The sequence below is a fragment of the Rhineura floridana genome, chromosome 11 (assembly GCF_030035675.1).
Source record: "Rhineura floridana isolate rRhiFlo1 chromosome 11, rRhiFlo1.hap2, whole genome shotgun sequence".
NCBI lineage: Eukaryota > Metazoa > Chordata > Lepidosauria > Squamata > Rhineuridae > Rhineura > Rhineura floridana.
Window position 1 is genome coordinate 6,588,911 of NC_084490.1, and position 24,859 is coordinate 6,613,769.

At 42.7% G+C, this 24,859-nt stretch overlaps 1 protein-coding gene and 1 long non-coding RNA gene across 2 annotated transcripts; both read right to left on the bottom strand.

The window, feature by feature from the left end:
• Positions 1–284: 284 nt before the first annotated feature.
• LOC133366837 (vomeronasal type-2 receptor 26-like) lies at positions 285–16,965 on the bottom strand. Its single transcript, XM_061590357.1, has 5 exons — positions 16,754–16,965; positions 10,556–10,847; positions 6,210–6,437; positions 3,259–3,385; positions 285–1,186 (listed from the first exon to the last, which is right to left on the bottom strand). Exons 1-5 carry the CDS (start codon positions 16,963–16,965, stop codon positions 285–287), a joined length of 1,761 nt encoding a protein of 586 aa, XP_061446341.1.
• A 4,181-nt stretch (positions 16,966–21,146) lies between these two features.
• Positions 21,147–24,859, bottom strand: LOC133367074 (uncharacterized). Its single transcript, XR_009758509.1, has 3 exons — positions 24,782–24,859; positions 23,738–24,091; positions 21,147–21,876 (listed from the first exon to the last, which is right to left on the bottom strand). It is a non-coding gene; the product is annotated as an uncharacterized LOC133367074 (long non-coding RNA).

The window sequence follows — 24,859 nt, forward strand, 5'->3', positions numbered from 1 at the left end:
TGTTATCACTCCCATGTCACTCAACAGAAGCAATCACACAGCATTCCATGTTTTGTCTTCCATTTTATTGCGCTTCATGGTTAGTTTCCATTCTTGTTAGCCACACTGAGAGGTGCATAGGTACTAGAAGAGTGGGATACACATGCCACTATGAAAGACTAACTAAATAAGTAAGCAAATAAAATGTTGAAAATATATCAGTAATGCTGTAGTAACCCCTTTGCTGCAAAAAGCTTTACCTTACTAACAGAGCAATATAACAGAAGGAAAACAATATAAATTCTTTACATTTTTCTCCTTATTAGTTGATCCCTGTTGTTCAGCTCAGGCCTCAACACAATGATGTAGCATTTAGGGGCAAAGATGCAGCCTAGTAACCCAGCACTGGAGACCAAGATGGAGAAGACCTCCACAGCCACCATGTCTTTTCCTCTTGAGCTCAGGTAGCTTGGAACAAAGGACACCCACACACTGCAAAATGCTAACATGCTGAAGGTAATGAACTTGGCTTCATTAAAGCTATCTGGTAACTTGCGGGCTAGGAATGCCACAATGAAGCTGGTGATGGCCAAGAGGCCCATGTAGCCCAGGACACAGTAAAACATGGTGACTGACCCCTCATTACATTGCAGAATTATTTCTGCAGTTACCGACTTCATGTCTAAATCAGGGAATGGGGGAGAAGTTGCCAACCACACAGTACAAATACTTGCTTGAAGAAAGGAACAGAAAAGGACAATAGAGCTGGACATTCTTTTCCCCACCCACTTCCTCATGCTGGACCCTGGTTTGGTGGCCATGAAAGCAAGAACCACAGTGACAGTTTTGGCCAACACACAAGAAACAGCCATGGAGAAGATGATGCCAAAAGTGGGTTGTTGGAGAAGGCAAGTCACTTTCCCAGGCTTGCCGAGGAACAGGAAAGAAGAGAGGAAGCAGAGCAGGAGGGAGGCGAGGAGGGCGTAGGTGAGGTCCCGGTTGTTGGCTTTGACGATGGGGGTATCTTTGTGTTTAATAAAAGAAGCTAACACCAAGACTGTGATGAGGGATAAAGAAGCAGCAAATGAGGCTAAGGTGATGCCTAATGGTTCATCAAAAGACAGGAAGGTTATAACTTTAGGGATACATTCATTTCTGTCCTTGTTTGGAAATTGCTCTTCTGGGCATGTGAAACAATCAACCATATCTGAAAAAAATAAAGATGTCTCATTGCAGCACCAATTCACACTGTTCTCCACTCTGCCTCCCATATGGAACCTATAGCTCAGGAGGTTCCCCTTGACAGTTTCAATTATTACTTTGGTCATATGAAATAGATTTTAACATTTCTTCAGTTATGCTTAGCATCATGATCTAAAGTGATTTTAGTTTGGTGCCCTTTTCTCTGAAATTTGTGCAGAACTAGCAATGGCAGATAAATTTGATTCAGTTTGCATTTAAAGCCCCATTGATTAAATTCACAATTTCTGAAACAATATGAGAAGTGAAACACAGTCAACCTTTGACATTCGCACTTATCTGAATTTTGTAATGCAATTCTTGAACCAAAAAAATCCCCTCTACCACGGGAGTGAGGCAGGGCTGCGTTCTAGCCCCCCTGCTATTCAATTTATACCTAAACGATCTGAAAGCAGGAATTCCATGCCCCAAAAATTGCTGAAGCAAGATGTTCCTTGCTTTTATATGCAGATGCTGCTGCCCTTCTCTCTTTTTCTAAAGTGGGACTTAAACGACTACTACAGGCCTTTATGACCTATTGTAGTGAGAACCTGCTGTATATAAACTTTTCCAAAATAAAAATCTTAGTATTTTCTAGATGTATAGCATCCTCCTCCTGTACAATTAACGGCCATCAAATTGAACAGGTCTCCCAATACAAATATTTAGGTATCATCTTTCATTCTTCTCTGAGTTGGGCTACCCATATAAGAGCGGCAATTCTGAATGCCCGGAACACAGTAAAGGGTCTGCTGCGATACTTTTTTTCTAAAGGGGGACAGTATGTGCCAGCTGCTATTCAGGTCTTTAAAGGTAAAGTCATCCCCCAGCTCTTATATGGAGCACCGATTTGGATACACTCATTCAATCCCTCAGTGGAAGCAGTCCTCTCCCTTTTTTTAAGGTGAGTGTTGGGTGTACCTAAATGTGTTGCCTCGGCAGCTCTTAGATTAGAGTGTGGTTTTATCTCCCTAGAGTGTCAGGCATGGTTGATGGCTTTTAATTACTGGACCAAATTAGCGTTTAACCCTCTCTCTGGATATCTTTCTGCCCTTTGGAACGATGTATATATATCTAACATGAATAAAAAATTTGTTGCAAAACTCCCAAGGTTAGGTCTGTCGGGAGAATATCTATCATCCCAACCTTTTAACACGGCTAAATTTCTAATTCGGACTCGGCTTAAAGACTTAGATCTGCAATCTACTATAGCCGTGGCTTCCAAAACATGCTCTCCCACCTTTTTGAAACTAAAAGTGGATTTTGGCAACTCTGCCCCTTATTTGGATTTCCTTACAGTCCCTAAGTTAAGGCTAGCCTTTACTAAGGCTAGGTTTAATTCTTTACACTCAGCATTGTTGGAGGGAAGGTTCGTGGGCTGTCCTTATGAGCAACGCCTCTGTCCATGTGGAGCGGGTTCTATTGAAACCCTCCAACACATGCTCCTAAATTGTACCCTATACTCCCAGATACGTAATAAATTTCTATCCCCTTTACTTGCAAGCCAGGTATACAACTCTCCTGATACCATAATATCTTATCTCCTATCTGGCGTAGACAGAGGGATCTCCCAGCGAGTAGCTAAGTTTATCTACACAATTCAACAAACACGATTATCCCTGTTTTCTGGCTAAGAAAGATCCCGAAATTTTAGATTTGGTACCTGTGTACTTTGGATGCAATTTCATTTTAATCTGAATTTTATTTTACCCTTATTTTACTTCTATATGTTGTATAATTTGTATACTATATGGGTCTTTGACCGTAATAAATTTTTGTTGTTGTTGAACCAAAAAATGTTTTCAAAAGGCATATATTAGGGAAACTGTACATAAACATGAACATACTTTTTTTGTTATTGAGCTGGATATCACAGTAACATTTAAAGGTATTCTACTACCCTGACCCTGGGTATCAGACGTGTTAAATGTTATACGTATTGCATGACTCGGGCCCACAGTAGAGGCAATTGAAGAAGGTGCATATCATATAAAGGTCCTATCATTTTAAATGGAATAACTGGAGTTCCACATAACCTACCCTTCTTTTTTGAAATCTTTCCTTCTGGACATGGAACACAATCATAGCAGCAAAACTTTCCCCCTTCTTTACTCTTCTTCTGATTGCCAGGCTGGCAGTGTTCATTGCACATGGAAAGGGGAAGCACCTACTGTCAAATATGAGAGGTGTTAAAATGAAAAAATGTTATAAATCAGTTCTTGATCTTCATTTTTTGCAGGTAGACTACTCAGACCATTAAGTTATCGATAGAAACAGAGTATTCATTACAATGAAAGGAATTTCAAAGGGGAAATTTAGATAGATAGACAGAGAGACAGAGAGACAGACAGACAGAGAGACAGACAGACAGACAGACAGACGGACAGATAGATAGATAGATAGATAGATAGATAGATAGATAGATAGATAGATAGATAGATAGATAGATAGATAGATAGATAGATAGATAGATAGATAGATAGATAGATAGATAGATAGACAGATAGATAGATAGATTTGATCTTCCTCAGTTGCTCTGAAGTACCTAATAACCACACCTGCTGGGCAACAGATAAGATGTTACTCTTTTCCACCACCCAAAGTTTAGACAGCCGTGAATCCACCACCATTTCAAATTTTACACACAGCTTCTTGAGAGGAGGTGTCAAAGATGAAAAGATGTTAAGCAACCCAGACTAATGATCACTAATGGGAGCACCAGCTCTTGCAAGCAGAGGGGGGGGGGAGTGGGATAGTAAGATATGGCACTTCTAGTCTATTATTTCTGGTGTTTTTTCTCTGCAGTTTTGATATTTTGATACTGTTTATACTGGAATGAGCTATTTTATACACTTTTGAACTTCATGTGCTTTGATCTGCTATAAGATGCCTCAAAACCTTTTTGAGAAGGAGGTGTTTACAACATTTAACAAACTAAACTTAATGTTTACTGGCTAGTGAGAGGTAAAGAAAGCTTGTCAGTAATAGATCAAGGCAGCTGGCTAGCCAGAGAGTACTTTTAAGAGGGATCAATGAAGGTGGAGCAGCTGAGCTAAACTTGGAGGAAACAGTCAATTAAAATATCAGGGTGTAATCCCATAAACATCAAGGCAGAAGTCAGTTCCTTTTATTCTAAAGTAATTGTTTATAGGGATTCAGGCAATGGATGTCTCACTGTACACTTAAATTTGCGACTATCACTGCTTCCAATATTTATAGCTATGACTTTAGTCATTGACTAAACCCACCAAAATGTGGTAGCAGCCGTTTCTCACAAAGTGATTGGACAGAATAATGCCAGAATATTTTGTATCTTATCACAGGTTCTGCAAGGGCTAGGACAAAGTCAGAACATAGGGCAAAGGAAAATGGATATAGCACAGTGTTAGAGCACATGCTGTGAATGCAGAAGGCCCCAGGTTCATTCCCTGGTATCTCGAGGTAGGGCTGGGAGAGACATATATCTGAAACTTTGGGGAGCTGCTGCCAGTCAGTGTAGACAATACTGAGCTAGATGGACAAATGATGTGATTCGTTATAAGGCAGCTCCCTATCTTCCTAGGCAAATGGGCACAGTTCCATGTTCCATGCACAGATTTAATATAAAGCCCAGCTCACCGGGAGATATGAGAACTCGCGGAGTTGGGTGTCGGGGGCACTGCTTGGCAGTGGTTCCGCTCCTACTTCGCGGATCGTTACCAGAAGGTAGTGCTTGGGGAACATCACTCGACACCATGGACTCTCCATTGCGGAGTCCCTGAGGGGTCGGTTTTGTCCCCCATGCTTTTCAACATCTACATGCAGCTGCTGGGTGCAGTCATCAGGAGTTTTGGAGTGCGTTGCCATCAGTATGCTGATGACACGCAGCTCTATTTCTCCTTTTCATCCTCTACAGGTGAGTCTGTGGATGTGCTGAACCACTGCCTGACCGCGATAATGGACTGGATGAGAGCTAATAAACTGAGACTCAATCCAGACAAGACCGAGACATTGTTGGTGAATGCCTTCCCTGCTCAGATGGTGGATGTTAACCCTGTTCTAGATGGGGTTACACTCCCCCTGAAGGAACAGGTACATAGTTTGGGGGTTCTTCTCGACTCTTCCCTGTCTCTCGAGGCCCAAGTGGCCTCGGTGGCACGGAATGCGTTTTACCATCTTCGTCTGGTAGCCCAACTACGCCCCTATTTGGACAGGGACGACCTCGCCTCCGTTGTTCACGCTCTGGTAACTTCAAGATTGGATTACTGTAATGCGCTCTACGTAGGGCTGCCCCTGAAGACAATTCGGAAGCTTCAGCTGGTGCAGAACGCAGCTGCCAGACTACTGACGAGGACCAGTCGGTCTTCGCATATAACACCTGTCTTGGCGCGTGTGCACTAGCTTCCTATTTGCTTCCGGGCGAGATTCAAGGTGCAGGTTCTTACCTATAAAGCCTTACACGGCGTGGGACCTCAATACCTTGTGGAACGCCTCTCTCGATACGAACCTACCCGTTCACTTCGTTCAGAATCTAAGGCCCTCCTCCGGGTACCAACCCATTGGGAAGCCTGGAGGGTGGTTACTAGATCTAGGGCCTTTTCTGTGGTGGCCCCTGAGTTGTGGAACAGCCTCCCCGAAGAGGTACGCCTGGCGCCTACACTTTTATCTTTTCAGCGCCAGGTAAAGATCTTTTTATGCTCCCAGGCATTTTAATTTTCTTAACCATTTTAATCTTTTAATCTGTATTTTTAATTTTTGTCATATTGTGTTTTTGTAGTGTTTTTTGTTGTTTGTTTGTATATGTTTTTACAATTTTTATTATGATATATTGTATTTTATCTTGTTTGTTCACCGCCCTGAGAGCTATTCTGCTAAGGGCGGTATATAAATTGAAATAATAAATAAATAAATAAAAACCTAGTCTACAGTTCTAGTTGGCCCAGTCAGATGGTGGGCTCTCAGCTGCATCACTTTCAAACCATACCTTAATCCAGCCATACCTGAATCCATACCTGGTTAAAACCCCTGTGCCAAACAATTATATCTTCATTAATTATGAATTCTTTTTGTTCAGGAGCATCAGGATCCAATCTTCCAACTTTCACTTTCTGGAAGGACTTGTTTGGGAATGTGACCACATTCATGATGTCAAATCCACCCTCTACTTCCCTTTTATTATTAAAGGACACTGTTTCTCCAGCTGAATTGTTAAAAATAATGCCTTGAAGAAAGGGGTGCAGCTAATGGAAAGAGAGAAAGAAACAAAGGGACTTGAAAGGAAGGAAAGAAATGAGGATAAAAACAAATTTCATCTTTACTGATCTCGGGGTAGACAACATGGTGACCTAGATATTGTTGGACTACAACTATCATCAAACCCACTCAGCATGACCAATGGTCAGCAATGATGAGAATATTCAATGCATTGTATTTTCAGGCCAGAATTACTGTTAAATGTTATTATTATTGATTGAATTGAATTTATTAGTCGCCCATCTGGCTGGCTGTCCAGCCACTCTGTGCGATGTACAAACTAGGCATACAATACCTAGATATTAAAAATCTAAAAACAATGAAGATAACATCTAGCCAACCCCAAAAGCCTGCCTGAAGAGCCAGGTCTTCAAGGCCTGGCAGAAACTCATCATGGAAGGGGCATGGTGGAGATCATTTGGGAGGGAGTTCCACAGGGTGGGGGCCACAACTGAAAAAGCCCTCTCTCTAGTCCTCACCAGTTTGGCTGTTTTGACTGATGGCATGGACAGAAGGTCTTTTGAGGCTGATCTTGTTGGGCGGCATAGCTGATAATGCTGGAGGCGCTCCTTTAGATAGACTGGGCCAAAACCATATAGGGATTTAAAGGTAAAAACCAACACCTTGAATTGGGCCTGGTAAGCAACTGGTAACCAGTGCAACTCTTTTAGCACTGGAGTGATATGATCTCGCCGGCGGCCAACTCCAATCAGGCACGCCACCGCATTCTGTACCACTTGCAGCTTCTGGACCGTTTTCAAGGGTAGCCCCACATAGAGCGCCTTATAGTGGTCTAGGCAAGAGGAGACCAGGGCATGTACCACTGATGGGAGCAGATGATTGGGAAGGTATCAGATGGAGTTGATATAGCGCTGCCCGCCTCACAGCCAAAACCTGAGCTTCCATGGACAATTGGGAGTCAAGAATGACCCCGAGGCTACGGACCTGGTCTTTCAGGGGCAATTGTACCCCATTGAGCACCAGGTCAACATCCCCTAACCTTCCCTTGTCTCCCACGAACAGTACCTCGGTTTTGTCAGGGTTCAGCTTCAGCTTATTCCTTCCCATCCAGCCACTCACAGATTCCAGGCACTTGGATAGGGTTTCTACAGCCAACCTCGGTGAAAATTTAAATGAGAGATAGAGCTGCATGTCATCCGCATATTGGTGACACTGCAGCCCAAATCTCCTGATGATAGTCCCCAGCGGCTTTATATAGATGTTAAATAGCATCGGGGAGAGGATGGAGCCCTGTGGCACCCCACAAGTGAGTGGCCAAGGGTCCGAGACCACATCCCCCAGTGCTACTTTTTGGTGCCTATCAGAGAGGAAGGAATGGAACCACTGCTATACAGTGCCCCCTATGCCTAACCCCTCCAGGCGATCCAGAAGGATACCGTGGTCAATGGTATCAAAAGCCGCTGAGAGGTCCAGGAGGACGAGGAAGGTGCACTCACCCCTCTCCAACGCTCTCCTCATATCATCCACCAAGGCGACCAAGGCTGTTTCAGTCCCATGTCCAGGCCTGAAACCAGACTGAATGGATCCAGATAATCCGCTTCCTCCAATTGCACTTGCAACTGCTTCGCCACCACCTGCTCAACCGCCTTGCCCAAGAATGGTAAGTTTGAGATTGGGCGAAAGTTGTTCAAATCTTGGGGATCCAATGTAAATATCAACCCATAAAACATTTTCAGTGAATAAAATATACCAGGAGTGGGAACCTTTGGTCCTTCAGATGTTGCAGAACTATCATCAGCCTTAGATTATTGAAATTGTAGTTGAGCAACATCTGAAAGGCCAAAGGTTCACCACTCCTGACATATACAATCCCATCTAATCAGTTATTAGTGGAGCATAAAGTTGGAAGAATCTTACTTTATATTAATCTGTTTATTGAAATAAAAATATTTGAATGTGTTGACATTACCTGCCAAGGCTTCAGATCTTGAAGTTCCACTTGGTTAACCTTTACAATGGCTCTCTGTCTTGATTGAGATGAGACTATAGCATGCAAAGCATGAGCCACGGCATAAACACCATTATAGACACTGTAGCTGTGGCCAGTCATGAGCAACTCAAAGTGTGGCCCAGGAAGACTCTCCAGTCTCTCCTCCCCAGTGCATGTTTGATCAGCCTCCATTGGCACGCTGAAGTTTGGAAGGACACATTCAAATGCTTGCTCCCAAACGTCCTTGAGAAAGCCATTTCTCTGTGTCCCATAAGGTTTTATCGTCTCAATAAATTCTCTGAAGCCTGCAATCTCTTTTGAGTGAATAGTAAAGGAAATGGCACCTTCAAATTGTTGAAGTCCCCATCCCGTTTGAAGGCCTGTTAAAATGAAGTCTATCTGGGTTGTTGTAATCCATACCTTTATAATTGAGGCATTTTCCTTATTTCCTAGCTGTTTTAGTAATATTGCAGCTCTTAGCCATGAAATAATCAAAGATTCTCCATAAATTATCAATGTAATCACTTTTTTATCTGTGAAATGTATATAAAGATTTGAGATTATATCACCAATTTCACCCAAGTTATCGAAATGGGATACCTGTGGGATTCTTTGAGTAAACGCTGAACAGATTCCATGCTGGGAAAGCAAAGGCTCCAAGTTCTGCAAAAAATGTTCTCCACTGTTATTATCAACAGGAAGAAGCCCAACCCAGGTCCATCCAAAATACTGGAGTAACTGGATAATCCCCATATACTGACGGATTTCACTTGGGACCATGGAATAAAAGGAAGGTACCCGATTGGTGTGTTTCTCCTGGTGGGCAAATGAGCCATAGGTGAGCTATAACAACAACAACAACAACTTTTTACATTGAAGTGCCTCAAAGTGACTTACAGGATAAATATAGAAATAACAAGAAACATTAAGACCAAATATTAAGGAACAAGACAAATAAAAAAAAACATTAAGACCTGGGCTCCTGCTGGGAGGAAGGGTGGCATATAAATCAAATAATAAATAAATCGATAAATAAAAACAGATTTAAAAATCTAGACCTAAAGTGCTCATCTATAAAGTACATAAGAATTATGTACATAAACTGTACGTAACAAATGTACAGTTTTCTTTCAGATAAGTTAAGGAAGAGTCTCTTTTTGTGCCTGTACCTTTTTATACAATGAACAATGAGCCATAGGTGAGCTAAAATAATAATAATAATAATAATAATAATAATAATAATAATAATAATAATAATAATAATAATAATAATAGAACTACTTTTTACATTGAAGTGCCTCAAAGAATAAATATAGCAAGAACAAAAAACATTAAGACCAAATATAAAAAACCAGACCTAAAATGCTCATCCATAATATAAAGAAATGAGCAGTTTTCTTTCAGATAAGTTAAGGAAGAGTGTCTTTTTGTGCCTTTTTATACAACAAACATTTATTGAAGCAGTTTGTAGATTAGCTGAGAGTTATCTGTGACCAGAAAATGATTCAATTTCTAGGTTCTATTTATATTTTAAAACAAATATACAGTACATTAAGACCAACATTAAAACCAAACATAAAAAACTAGAACTAAAGTATTCATCCAAAATATAAAGAAATTGTACAGATATCATTGAGGAATCTGAAAACCTCACTTTTTGCAAAGCCATGGACCTAGTGAAACCAAGAGATATAAAGGAAAAACAGGACAGAAACAAAGTAATAGGAGGCATTGCAGGAGACATGATCTTACTTGGGACATCGTACTCTGACTCAGGAGCAAAGGGAAACCCACAAACCATCCCAATTCATCTTGTTATTCAGCCCCCACATACAGCCAATGCTCTATAATTCACACACACGCACACACAAAACATTCATACCTGGGGAATTTATAGAAACCTAAGATTTCTGCCATGATGGAAGAAATGTCAGAGCCAAGTCCACCAATGACAGTTAAGAGGTTTTTCTGGGTGTCGCATGTGTAGTTGGGGAAAAATCTCTGTGATTTGAAGAGGAGGACCAGAGTGGGAAAATCTGTTTTGACTCAGGAGCAGTGGGGAGTCGTAGGTCACCTTCATCTTGTTACTCATCCCCCACCACACCGAACTAATGCACACATCTACATATATACACACACATACAGTATTCCTACCTGTGGAATCTTATAGAAACCTACGATTTCTGCCATAAGGGAAGAAATATCAGAGCCAAGCCCACCAATGACAGCTATGACCTTTTTCTGTGCGTCGCATGTGTAGTTGGGGACAAATCTCTGTGATTTGAAGAGGAGGTCCAGAGTGGTACGATAAGTCATCTTTGCATTATAGTAGCTGTCATAGATGTGGAAGCCGAGTGTAACATTAGGCAATATCTTGGGATTCTTGTTGATCTCATTCACAGCAAATGCCAAGGCAAGGACATGCTGATAGAATTTTGTTATCACCCTGCACAGGACATTTACTACAATGAATGATGTTACATCACAATACTGGTATTACAATACCAGTAATTTCGAGCCCTAACTTATTTTGGTTACTTACTTACCCAGTAACTTTTCAGGGTTGGTCTCCATCTGACGCCTAAAGTCTACTATACATGCCACTAAGGGAGGTGTTGAAAGTATTTTGAGTGAATTGGTGGCAGCAGAAAATTAGTGAAGCACATCATGGAGTCATAGAATAGAATGAGAGTGAGATGTCAGCTGTAACAGTTTAATCTTTATTGAGCACATTTTGAAACAAGGCTCCCTTTCCATCAAGGGAGATGGTCTCTCATAGAATCATAGAAGAGTAGAGTTGTCAGGGGCCTATAAGGCCATTGAATCCAACCCTCTGCTCAATGCAGGAAACTACATTAAAGCATACCCAGCAGATGTCTGTCCAGCTGCCTCTTGAATGCCTCCAGTGGGGAGCCCACCAGTTCCCTAGGTCATTGGTTCCATTCTTGTACTGGCCTAACAGTTAATTTTTTTTAAGTTCAGCTGAAATCTGGCTTCCTGTAACTTGAGCCCATTAGTTTGTGTCTTGCACTCTGGGATGATCAGAAGAGATTCTGGCCCTTCTCTGTGTGGCAACTGTTCAAGTACTTTAAGTGTGCTATTATATCTCCCCTCAGTCTTCTCTTCACAAGGTTATACATGCCCAGTGCTCATAAGCTTTGCTTCCAGTCCCCTGATCATCCTTGTTGCCCTCCCATGAACCTGTTACAGTTTGTCTGCATCCTTCTTAAAGTCTAAAACTGGACTAAGTTTTCAAGATGCAGTCAAACTAGTGCCAAATAGATGGGAACTAGTACTTAACATGATTTGGAAACTAGACTTATGTTAATGCAGCCCAAAATAGCATTTGCCTTTTTTTGGAGCCACAATACACTGTTGGCTCATATTCAGCTTTTGCTCAACAATAATTCCAAGATCTGTCTTGCATGTTGGATTGCTGAGCCAAGTATCCCCCATTTTATAACTGTGCATTTGGTTTCTTTTTCCTATGTGTAGAAATTTACATTTCTCCCTGTTAAATTTCAATCTGTTGTTTTCAGCCCAGTGGTTCAGCCTATCCAAATCATTCTGATTTTTTTTCTGACCTGCAGAGTATTAGCTATTCCTCTTAATTTTGTATCATCTGCAAATTTGATAAGTATTCCCTGCTCCTCCTCATCCAAGTCATTAATAAAAATGTTGAAGAGCACTGGGCCCACAACTGAGCCCTCCGGCACTCCACTCATTACTTCCCCCAGGTTGAGAAGGAACCACTGATAACCCCTCTTTGAGTATGATTCTGAAGCCAACTGTGGGTCCACAGGACAGATGCTGCGTCCAGCCCACATTTAGCAGATAAAGAAGCCTATGTTCATACAAAGAATCATGGGATTACTGAAACAGATATTTGGGGCCTTAGTCATTTAGGGTTTTATCATCATCATCATCATCATCTTTATACCCCACCCTTTTTCCAAACTGGAACTCAAGGCGGCTTCCAGATAAAAGTAAGTACATATCATTAAGAACATATAAACATATAAAACATATAAACATATAAAAATCAGCATTAAAACAGAATTAAACTATTAAGATGTTAAAACCAATTAGACATACACTTAAAATACTGCAACCCAGTTTAAGAGCATACAAGTAAAACAATAACATACAGCATCCTCTTCAATCACTACCCTTAAAGCCTTCAGTTCCAAAGCCCTGCCAGAAGAAAAAAGTCCTTAGCTGTCGGTGGAAGGACTGCACAGAGGAGGCCATTCTTGCCTCCCTAGGGAGGGAGTTCCAGAGCCTAGGGGCAGCCACTGAAAAGGCCCTATCTCGTGTTCCCACCAGTCGCACTTGTGAAGGTGTTGGGATTGCAAGAAGAGTCTCTCCTGAAGATCTCAGGGCCCGGGCAGGTTCATATAGGGATATACGGTCTGACACATAGCCTGGACCTAAGCCATATAGGGCTTTATAGGTCATAACCAGCACTTTGAATTGTGTCCAGAAACAGACTGGCAGCCAGTGGAGCTGTTGCAGCAGGGGAGTTGTATGATCCCTGTAACCAGCCCCAGTTAACATTCTGGCTGCAGCTCGTTGCACCAGCTGAAGTTTCCAAACAGTCTTCAAAGGCAGCCCCACGTAGAGCGCGATACAGTTGTCTAAGCGGGATGTAACTAAGGCATGTGTCACCATAGCCAGATCAGACGACTCCAGGAACAGGCGCAGTTGGCGCACTAATCTTAACTGTGCAAAAGCATTCCTGGCCACCGCAGAAACCTGGGCCTCCAGGTTTAAGGCTGAGTCCAGGACCACACCCAAACTGCGAACCTGCGTCTTCAGGGGGAGTGTAACCCCATCCAGCACAGGCTGAATCCCTATTCCCTGATCTGCCTTTTGACTGACTAGGAGCACCTCTGTCTTGTCTGGATTAAGCTTCAGCTTGTTCACCCTCATCCAGTCCACCACTGCTGTCAGACACTGGTTTAGAACCAAGACAGTTTCCTTGGAATTAGGTGGAAAGGAGAAATAGAGTTGGGTGTCATCTGCATACTGATGGCACCGAACCCCAAACCTCTGGACAACCTCTCCCAGCAGTTTCATGTAGATATTAAATAGCATGGGGGACAAAACAACCCTGGGGGACCCCACAGACCAACTGCCAAGGAGTCGAACAGGAATCCCCCAGCACCACCTTCTGGGTTCACCCCTCCAGGAAGGAACGGAGCCATCATAAAATGGTGCCCCCAAGTCCCATCAAAAGCCACTGAGAGGTCCAACGGAACCAACAGGGACACACTCCCCCTGTCGAGTTCTCTGTGTAGGTCATCCACCAAGGCGACCAAAGCCATCTCCATCCCATAACCAGGCCTGAAACCAGACTGAAATGGATCTAGATAATCCGTTTCATCCAGGAATCCCTGGAGCTGGGAGGCCACCACACGCTCTATTACCTTTCCCAGAAATGGAATATTAGACACTGGCCGATAATTATCCATAATAGAGGGGTCCAGGGAGGGCTTTTTCAGCAAAGGCCATACAACTGCCTCCTTTAGGCACATTGGAACTCTGCCTTGTTGTAGGGAGGCACTGACCACTCCCTTCACCCACTTGGCCAGGCCTCCTCTGGCACTTTTAATAAGCCAGGAAGGGCAAGGGTCTAGCAGACATGTGGTAGGCCTCACCTCTCCAAGGATCCTGTCCACATCCTCGGGTTGTACAAGTTGAAAAGAATCCATTATTATTGGACAGGCAGGAACCAAAGTTATATCCACTGAGCCTGTATCAACTGTAGCATCCAAGTCGGAACGAATCGGAATGATTTTATCTGCGAAGTGCCATGCATATTCTTGACAGTGGGCTGTTGAGTTGTCTGTATTACCCTCTCGGGGGCCAGAATGTAAAAGACCCCTGACCACTCGAAACAGCTCCGCTGGTCGGCTCCCCACAGACAAAATGATGGCTGAAAAGAATAATTTATTTGCTGCCCTCACTGCCACGGAGTAGGCCTTCAAATAGGCTCTAGCCCGTATTCGGTCAGACTCGCTCCGAGTCTTCCGCCAACATCGCTCTAGCCTCCGTCTCATTTATTTCGTCACCATCAGCTCCCTGGTAAACTAGGGGGCTGGTTTGGCTCCATTCTGTGAGAGGGGACACTCAGGAGCGATTATGTCCACTGCCCTGGCCATTTTCCCATTCCAGAGGTCAGCCAGAGCTTCAACAGAATCACCTGCCGAGGTGACAGGAAAACCCCCAAGAGCTCTCAGGAAACCATTCGGATCCATCAGCATCCAGGGGCAGACCATCCTAATCGATCCCCCACCCCTGCAGAGGTTTTGAGTCCCAGTGAGTCTAAACCCAACCAGGTAGTGATCTGTCCATGACAACGGAACTACAGAGAGTTCCTCCACACCAAGATCACCATCATACCATCCAGCACAGAATACAAGATCCAGAGTGTGGTCAGCAGCATGAGTGGAACCAGATACTACTTGGGACAGACCCATGGTTGTCATGGAGGCCATGAAATCCTGAGCCACTCCTGCCAGAGCGGTCTCGGCATGGATGTTGAAGTCCCCCAGTACAACAAACCTAGGTGACTCCAACACCAACCCAGAGACCACCCCGGCTAGCTCAGGAAGGGAGACTGTTGAGCAGCGGGGTGGGCGGTACACCAACATAATCCCTATTCTGTCCCGGCCACCCAACTTCAGATACACACACTCAAACCCTGAAGACTGTGGGATAGGGCACCTGGTCAGGGGAATGGTATCACGATAGACCACTGCAACTCCACCTCTCCGCCCCCCAGATCTTGCCTGCTGCTGTACAGAGAAGCCTGGAGGGCAAAGCTGAGAGAGATTAATCCCCCCATCTTCATCCAACCAGGTCTCTGTAATACAAGCCAGGTTGGCATGCTCATCCAGTATCAGATCCTGAATGGCCGTTATTTTACCATTCACCGACCTGGCATTCATAAGCAGCATTTTCAACCCGGGGGGTTATCACCCCGGCTATCCAGACTACTTGGGCGGGGAGACAGCTTCGGGGCAACCAGCACCCTGTTACACACCCATCTCCCCTGATGACACAACTGTCTCCCCGCTCCGTATCTCCCTCTGCCCTTCACAACACGAATGGTTTTAAACACAGGTGTGAGCACCTTGAATTGGGTCTGGAAATGAACTGGCAACCAATGGAACTGTTTTAAAACAGAGGTTATATATTTCACAGTTCTAAGGAGTGTACATAAAAATGAGCTGTACATAAAATAAAATAATAAACAATACAATCTTCATAAAACCAATCACTACCTCAAAATGCCTGCTAGTACAAAAAAGTCTTAACATACTAATCATGCTAGTACAAAAAAGGCTAAATAATGAGAATTCAACAAGGAGGCTGCCTCTCTAATTTCAGTTGGAGGGAGTTCCATGGGCTTGGGCCAGTACACTGAATTCATAACTTCTAGTTGTTACCATCTGTGCATCTGAGCCAGAAGGGACTATCAACAGAGTTTCCCCTGAAAATCTCAATGATTGGCTCGGGATATAAGAGATCAGGCATTCCTTAATATATCTGGGCGCCTCATTTTAAGAAAGATATAGACAAGTTAGAGCGGGTTCAGAAGAGGGCAACAAGGATGATAGCTGGTATGGACAACAAGTCTTATGAGGAAAGGTTGAAGGAACTTGGCATGTTCAGTCTGGTGAAGAGAAGGCTGAGGGGCAACATGATTACACTCTTTAAGTACCTGAAGGGCTGTCACATAGAGGAGGGTACAGATTTGTTCTCTGCTGCCCCAGAGGGTAGGACTAGGTCTAATGGTTTTAAGTTGCAGGAGCATAGATTCAGATTGGACATTAGAAGGAACTTCTTGACAGTAAGGGCAGTTCGGCAATGGAACCGACTGCCTAGGGAGGTGGTGGGATCCCCTTCGCTGGATGTCTTCAAGCAGAGGCTGGACAGCTATCTGCGGGAGATACTCTAGCTGTGGATTTCCTGCTGTGAGCAGGGGGTTGGACTCGATGGCCTACAAGGCCCCTTCCAACTCTATGATTCTATGATTCTATCTTTGACCCAAGTTGTTAAGGGCCTTCTAAATTAATACAAGAACCTTGAACCTGGCCTGGTAACATACAGTATGGGCAGACAGTGCAAGCCTTTAAGCACTGGTTATGTGCTAGATGAAGTTTGTCCCCATCAGTGTTCTAGCCACAGCAGTTTGTACCAGCTGAAGCTCCTGCACCAGGTGCAAGGGTAGCCCCACATAGAGCACATTGCAGTAATCAAGTACATGCACTTTCCTTGATCAGCCTATCATTTAGATGTTTGTCATCTAACCAACTTCAGAAGATGTGGAGGGGGAAAACTTACTGTAGAATGTCAAACAGGTTCCTTGAAGGACGTTCGTTGAAGGAAACTTGGTGAGAATGGTAAATGATCTGAGAAGCAATCCCACCAATGAGGAGGCCTCCTGGCTGGTACCATTCGTGTGGAACAGGGAGGGGATCATTTGTGGAACACTCCATAGGATTTACTTTGTACACAATGTGAGGCAGCAGAGGCAGGAACATCAACAGAAACATCCCATCAACAAAGGAGGCTTCCGTCCAGAAACAGACTCTTCCTGTGTCAATCTGCAGTAACTGACTTAAACAGTCTCCATTTCCAAATAGAGACTCTGCCAAGGTACAGCTTCAGAAAAATCTATCAATTATATGTTCAGCATCATTGGGGATACAAATGCATGCTTTGAGAACTAGCAGAGATCGTCAACACTCTAATTTCAATGCTGGCTAAGACAAGGGGAATAAAGGCGGCAATGTATGAAATGAATGTGACATAGCCCCACTTAACTCTTGCCCCGAATCCCAGCTCCCTACGGCACAGGGGGTTAGTTATAATCTCTTTCAGCCTTCCTTGTTGATGGTTTTCTATTGCCTTCTAGAAAACTGTTGGAACTGCGGCTGAGTGAGCAAATGATAGTAATTTGAGTAATTCCATTGGGGGATAATTACTTCGTCGGCCTTTGGGTCCTGAGTAGCATTTCATGACAACATATTATTCCTTTCCTCCCCCTGCCCCATATCCGATCACAAATCACCACTGCTTCTTGTGGCACAACAAGTGGCAGGGAGTTAAGAGATCCCCTTGGGGACAAACACTAACAAGAAAGAAAAATAAAAGTGTTTTATTACAGCTTATAACTAACTTGATAGAAGGTTTTTTTAAAACAAAAATAGCTTGGTATAAATATATAAATGGAACAATCTTCCTTTTGAAATGCTAAGTTCTAACTGTGGAGAGGAAGGTGGAAAGACAGTTGAAAGTTGACCAAAAGGAAACATCCTTAAAGGGTCTATAGCCCTTTTCAGCTGTTATCACTCCCATGTCAATTAACAAAAGTAATCACACAGCATTCCATGTTTTGCCTTCCATTTTATTGCACTTTATGGTTAGTTTCCATTCTTGTTAGCCACACTGAGAGGTGCATAGGTACTAGAAGAGTGCCAGTTTGAAAGACTAACTAAACAAATATACAAATACAATGTTGAAAATATATCATTAATGCTGCAGTAACCCCTTTCCTGCAAAAATATTTACTTTACCAACACAGCAATATAATAGAAAAAAATCTTTATGTTTTTCTCCTTATTAGTTGATCCCTGTTGTTCAGCTCAGGTCTCAGGACAAGGATGTAGCATTTAGGGGAAAAGATGCAGCCTAGTAACCCAGCACTGGAGACCAAGATGGAGAAGACCTCCACAGCCACCATGTCTTTCCCTCTTGAGCTCAGGTAGCTTGGAACAAAGGACACCCACACACTGCAAAATGCTAACATGCTGAAGGTAATGAACTTGGCTTCATTAAAGCTATCTGGTAATTTGCGGGCTGGGAATGCCACAATGAAGCTGGTGATGGCCAAGAGGCCCATGTAGCCCAGGACACAGTAAAACATGGTGACTGACCCCTCATTGCATTGCAGAATTATTTCTTCAGTTACCAATTTTACCTCTGCATCAGGGAATGAGGGAGAGGTTGTCAACCACACAGTACAAATACTTGCTTAAAGAAAGGAACAGGAAAGGACAATAGAGCTGGACATTCTTTTCCCCACCCACTTCCTCATGCTGGACCCTGGTTTGGTGGCCATGAAAGCAAGAACCACAGTGACAGTTTTGGCCAACACGCAAGAAACAGCCATGGAGAAGATGATGCCAAAAGTGGGTTGTTGGAGAAGGCAGGTCACTTTCCCAGGCTTGCCGAGGAACAGGAAAGAAGAGAGGAAGCAGAGCAGGAGGGAGGCGAGGAGGGCGTAGGTGAGGTCCCGGTTGTTGGCTTTGACGATGGGGGTATCTTTGTGTTTAATAAAAGAAGCTAACACCAAGACTGTGATGAGGGATAAAGAAGCAGCAGATGAGGCTAAGGTGATGCTTAAAGATTCATCAAAAGACAGGAAGGTTATAACTTTAGGGATACATCTGCCTCCCATGTGGAACTTATGTGGTTCTGCTTGATAGTTCCAAGTATTACTTTGGTAATATGCAAAGATTTCCCCCCCAGTTACAGTTAGGATCATCATCTATCTTCTTAAGACAGTGTTGTTTAATTAAGGTGATTTTAGTTTTGCTGCATTTTTTCCCTTATGGTTCCTCTGAACACGTCCTGGAAGTCATAAAGAAATATTTGCATGACTTTGGAAATTAGTTCATTTATTCATTTATCCCCATTGCTTGCCATGGGAGACCCATACAGTCTTCTATTGCTTGTAGTACTCATCCTTTCCACACAAATGACATGGAATTTACAGGCTTTCTTCTTCTCATGGAGGGAATCTGACCTTCCAAAGATTGTCCCTCAAATAGACAATTTAAACTGTCGGACTTTCTATAACCTTCTGAACAGTTGCAATAAGAGGTCTAGCTTCGATTACCTTATGTATAACATTGGTGTTTCGAACTGGCTATTACAGTAACAGTTGAAGTCATTCTATTACCCTAAATACTGGACATCAGATCCACCAAATGTAAGGGTGCAATCCAAACTCAAGATGTGCCAAGATGAGAAAGTTATGATCTGGCTGACCTGCAGCTCAGCTGGCTGGTTCCTGGCTCAGCCAGGCTACACCAGCTTAATTTACTCTGGATAGGATTAGCCAGCTGAGCTGTGACCAGTGTAACCTATGTTAGGGGATTGGAAGAGGGATTACTGTGGCGGACTGGATCTTAACTCTGTTCAGCTCACTCATGTGACCTGGAAATCTGGCTGAACTTACACTGGTGTAAGTCAAACTCTATTTTGAATGCTTGTTTTCCCTCTTCCAAGCTTGGGCCAGGATAGCTGGCAGTAGCCTCGCTCCTGAAGGGGGTTTGGATCTGACATTCTTTACACCAGTTTAATGTAAACTGGCATATGTTCCATCAGCTTCCATGAATCAGGATTACTCCGTAAGACACACTGGATGACTGGTGCCCAGTGTAGAGTCAATTTAATAAGGCATGCCTCATATAAGCGACCCATCATTTTAAATGGATATGCAGCCAGCCTTTTGCTGCATGTGATTTATAAACCGAAGTTTATTGGAAAGTAAAAAATGGAGTTCCACACAACCTACCCTTCCTTTTTGAAATCTTCCCTTCTGGGCATGGAACACAATCATAGCAGCAAAACTTTCCCCCTTCTTTACTTTTCTTCTGATTACCAGGTTGGCATTGTTCATTGCACATGGAAAGGGGGAGGACCTATCCATACATATGAAAGGAGTTACAACGGGGAAATTTAGATTGGTAGGTAGACAGGATCTTTAATCTGCTGTAAGATGCCGCACCTTTCCTTCTTTCTTTTTAGTAGAAGGTGTTTACAAATTAAATAAACTAAACTATATGTTTATAGGCATTTTGGCATATAATGGTATATAAATCAAACAATGATGATAGATAAAGAATGATCAAGGATCAAGGTCATGGTTCAAGGCAGCTGGCCAGCCAGAGAATACTTTTAAAGTGGAGCAGCTCAACTGAGCTCAGACTGATCAGTAAATTAAAATATGAGGGTGTGATCCAATATATGTCAAAATTTCAATGGCACTTAGGCTAAAGTAAGTATCTAAGGGTTTCAGGCAATGGATGTGTTACTCTACACTTAACTCTGCGACTATCACTGCTTCCAAAATTTCAATCATAGCTGTGACATTAGTCATTGGATTAAAACAGCACGATGTAGTAGCAGCTTGTTTCTCCCAAAGTGATTAGAGAGAATCATGCCTGAACATTTTGTATCCTATCTCAGGTTCTACAAGGCTAGAAAATAATTAAGAATGTAGGGCAACTAAAGGTGCAAAAGGACACCAGGTACCATGCTAAGAATCCATGTAAAACCCAGCTGATTGGCCAATATGGCAACCCTATCCTAAAATGCTTGTTGACCCAGTCAGATGGTGGACTTTCAGCTGCATCTCTTTTAGCCCATACCTTAATCCAACCATCATCATCATCATCAATATTTATTTTGGTCACAGACCAGCCAGTAATCCAACTATACCAGAATCCATACCTGGGTAAAACCCCTGTGCCACACAATTATATCTTTATTAATGATCAATTCTTTTCCTTCAGGAGCATCAGGATCCATCCTTCCAACTTTCACTTTCTGGAAGGACTGGTTTGGGAATGTGACCACATTCATGATGTCAAATCTACCCTCTACTTCCCTTTTATCATTAAAGGAGACAGTTTCTCCAGCTGAATTGATAAAGGTAATGCTTTGAAGAAAGGGGTGGAGCTAATGGAAAGAGAGAAAGAAACAAAGGGACTTGAAAGGAAGGTAATGGGGATAAATACAAATTGGAGAAATTCATCTTTACTGATTTCAGTGGTAGTCAACATGGTGACCTCTGGCTATTGTTGGACTACAACTCTCATCAGCCCCACACAGCATGACAAATAGTCAGCGATGATGGGAATATATAATGCATTTTATTTTCAGGTCAGAATTACTAAAAACATTTTCAGTGAATAAAATATACCAGGACTGAGGAACTTTTGGTCCTCCAGATGTTGCTGAACTACCATCAGCCCTAGATGATGAGAGTTGTAGTTCAGCAACATCTGAAAGGCCAGAGAACAAAACATAAGAACATAAGAAAAGCTCTGCTCAATCAAGGCAACCCCCCACAGTCCAGCATCTTCTTCTCACAGTGCTCAACCACAAATGTCTACAGGAAACCCACAAGCGGGACTTTCACTGTTTGCTGCCGCATCAAGTTTGTGATAGGATCTGAGGGCTGCATTTTAACAAGTTTTCCTCTTTCTTTTCCAGACACGGTATGGCTACAAAATGCAGCTGCTGTCCCAATGCAGCAATAAGAGGCAGCAGCCTCTCTGAATTATCCGTGACATGAGAAGGATGGTACATCATCACATATACTCCTTCGCATGGGCATTTAGTCTGTATTTCCATGCTGCGGCAACCATTGTAGCCATTACATTGACTGAAACCTGCTTAAAAAAAGGAAGGGGTGACAGTTTAACGTGGAGCACCTCGCAGAATTCGGAATGGGTATATATCCTTGAACAGACATAATTCGAATGGGTGTATCAGTTTGGTAGCTGCAGAGCAGAATGCCAACTCCGCAGATTCCTAAAAACATCACTACATATCTCAGTGTATCATTTTATAATTCACCATTTCCATGGGGATATTTTTAAAACAACAATGACGTTATACTACAGTGGGAAAGTGTTTTATTTTAAAACAAAATCAAAGTCTTATTAAGTTGTAGTTCCCTAATATATTTGTGTATTTTATTTTTACTAATACATGAATTTCATGCACCCTTTACACTAGTATACACATTACTGTACATACAGAGCTTGGAAAAGTTACTTTTTTGATCTACAACTCCCATCAGCCCCAGTCAGCATGGCCACTGGATTGTGCTGATGGGAGTTGTAGTTCAAAAAAGTAACGTTTCCAAGCTCTGTGACATACTACCTGGCTGTACAACTACACTGTAATTTTCCAAGAAGTGAAGAATGGCTGTCTTTTGATTTGATTATTGTTTGGGACAGTGCAAATTAGGTAAATTTTCCTCTAAATGCAAACTGAATTGAATGAATTCATCCCCATCAGTATTCTCACTTCCAAATATACATTATAATTTGAGAGATGATATAGATTTAAAAGGTATTCAAGTTTAAGCTTTTTAAATTGTTTTTAATGATGTATTTTAAGTTGTGGAAACCCAGCCTGGAACCTCAGAGTGAAGGCTGGGTAATAAATTAAAACAATATTAATAAAATAAATAAATGTATATATTTATTTTTTTAAATAAAACACAAGCTAGTACAGAGAGTGATCCTGAATTATGGGTAAAGGTGCGTGGAAGCACACACTCTGGAAGCAGCCATTTTATCTATCCCCTTTTGACAAGATATACTTTTAAGGTGAAAAAGCAAGATTTACGGAGCAATCCTACCTATAGAAAAGTGGTGTAACTTATGTGGGCATAACTTTACCCCTATTCCAAACTCCGTTCAGGAAGAATTTGGAAGAAATCAACGTACACCACCCTTATTGCTGGCTAAATTCTGCCAGGTTGCTAGATGTCATGCTTGAGAGAAAAGGGGCTGGGAATAGATATAAGTCTCTCCTTGCTGCATCCTGGCCCTGCCACACCCCCAGAGTGCCCCTTTGTTGGGACTTCACCAGTATTGTCCCAAATTGACCAAATCCAAATGCTCAACCCCAGAGCTTGGAAAAGTTACTTTTTTGAACTACAACTCCCATCAGCCCCAGCCAGCATGACCACTGGATTGGGCTGATGGGAGTTGTAGTTCAAAAAAGTAACTTTTCCAAGCTCTGCCAACCCAGAGGATCACGGGTTTGGACTGCACTGTAAAAGAACACAGGACAAGGAATATACATATCAAATTGTACAAGAAACCTAAACTCACTGGGACAGAAAAAGTGAATAGGGGAAAATGGGGAAATCCGGACATGAATTAGATTTTTACAGGAAAGGCTGCCTAAATGCATTGCTGGAACATGGTTATGAATATATGAACTATATACAACCTCAAGAAGTTTGCTTGCCGGTCAACAACATTTTTTATTTCATTTCATTGCTATTGCCCGGTATCTAAAATGGGAAAAAATTAGTGCTCTGTGCAACAGCTACAGGATATAGCTAACTCTCTCTAGCAGTAACTTTTTCTAAAAAAAAAAAACAATTCACAGATTAAATGCTATTCACTGGAAAATAAATGCAATTTTCTCCATATTATTAAGTGTATCATCCTATCACTTAGACCAGCAATTCTAGCCAACTTCAGAAGATGTAGAGGGGGGAAAACTTACTCTGGAATGTCAAACAGGTTCCTTGAAGGATGTTCATTGAAGAAAACATGGTGAGAATGGTAAATGATCTGAGAAGCAATCCCACCAATGAGGAGGCCTCCTGGCTGGTACCATTCGTGTGGAACAGGGATGGGATCATTTCTGGAACACTCCATAGTACTTACTTTGTACATAGTGTGAGGAAGCAGAAGCGGCAACATCAGCAGAAACATCCCATCAACAAAGGAAGCTTCTCTCCAGGGTTTATTCTTACACGCAGGTAGACCCATTTTGTGGAGTGTCACAAATGTGCAGTGTGGAATAGGTTTTTTGTGCAGTTGGGCATATAGATTATAATAAGGAGCTAGGTAGTTTCTAAAATCAAAATAGATGAGAAAAGATAAAAAGGCACAGAAAATGAAGGTAAATATTGGCTCCTTTAAATCTTCATAACCTTATATGAATAGTATATTATGGGTAATTATTATTAAGAACTAGGCTACTTCGGGGGTGTGCTGGCTGTTTGTGCAGTGAGAAAAAGAAAAATCGTAGCATAAGCTCTACTTTTCTCTAGGACCTTCCACTGTAGTAACTGACTTAGGCTGCTTTCACACATGGGGCTGATTGCGTTAGTTTAACAGATTAAAAAGGAAGCACTTCTGTCCCGATTTCTAAAACCCCTTTCACACTGCAGTACCTGTTATACTGGCATTTTGCGCAACAGTCTTTCTCACACACACACACACACACACACACACACACACACACACACACACACACACACACACACACACACACACACACACACTCAGAGCTACAATGAACAGAGCAGAGTTTTTCTCCCCCCTCCGTTCGTTTTAGGGGGTTTGGTGTATTCCCCCCCAACCTGGTTTTTGAGGCTCGTGGAGGTGGCCCTGGGGATTGGGGGACAGAGCCACCTGCTATTGTGGCCACCAGGAGCTCACAGAGGTGGCTCCCCTTATTCTTAATTTTTATTTGGGGGGCTATGGGCGGTGGCACCAGCTTCAGCAGCCGTTGGTAGTTCACTGAGGCAGCTCCTTTTACCCTTGCTCTCCCCATCTCAGACTATACTGGAGCTCGGTGGCTGCAGCTCCAGTCGATTGATAACGTCCCTTTGGCCCC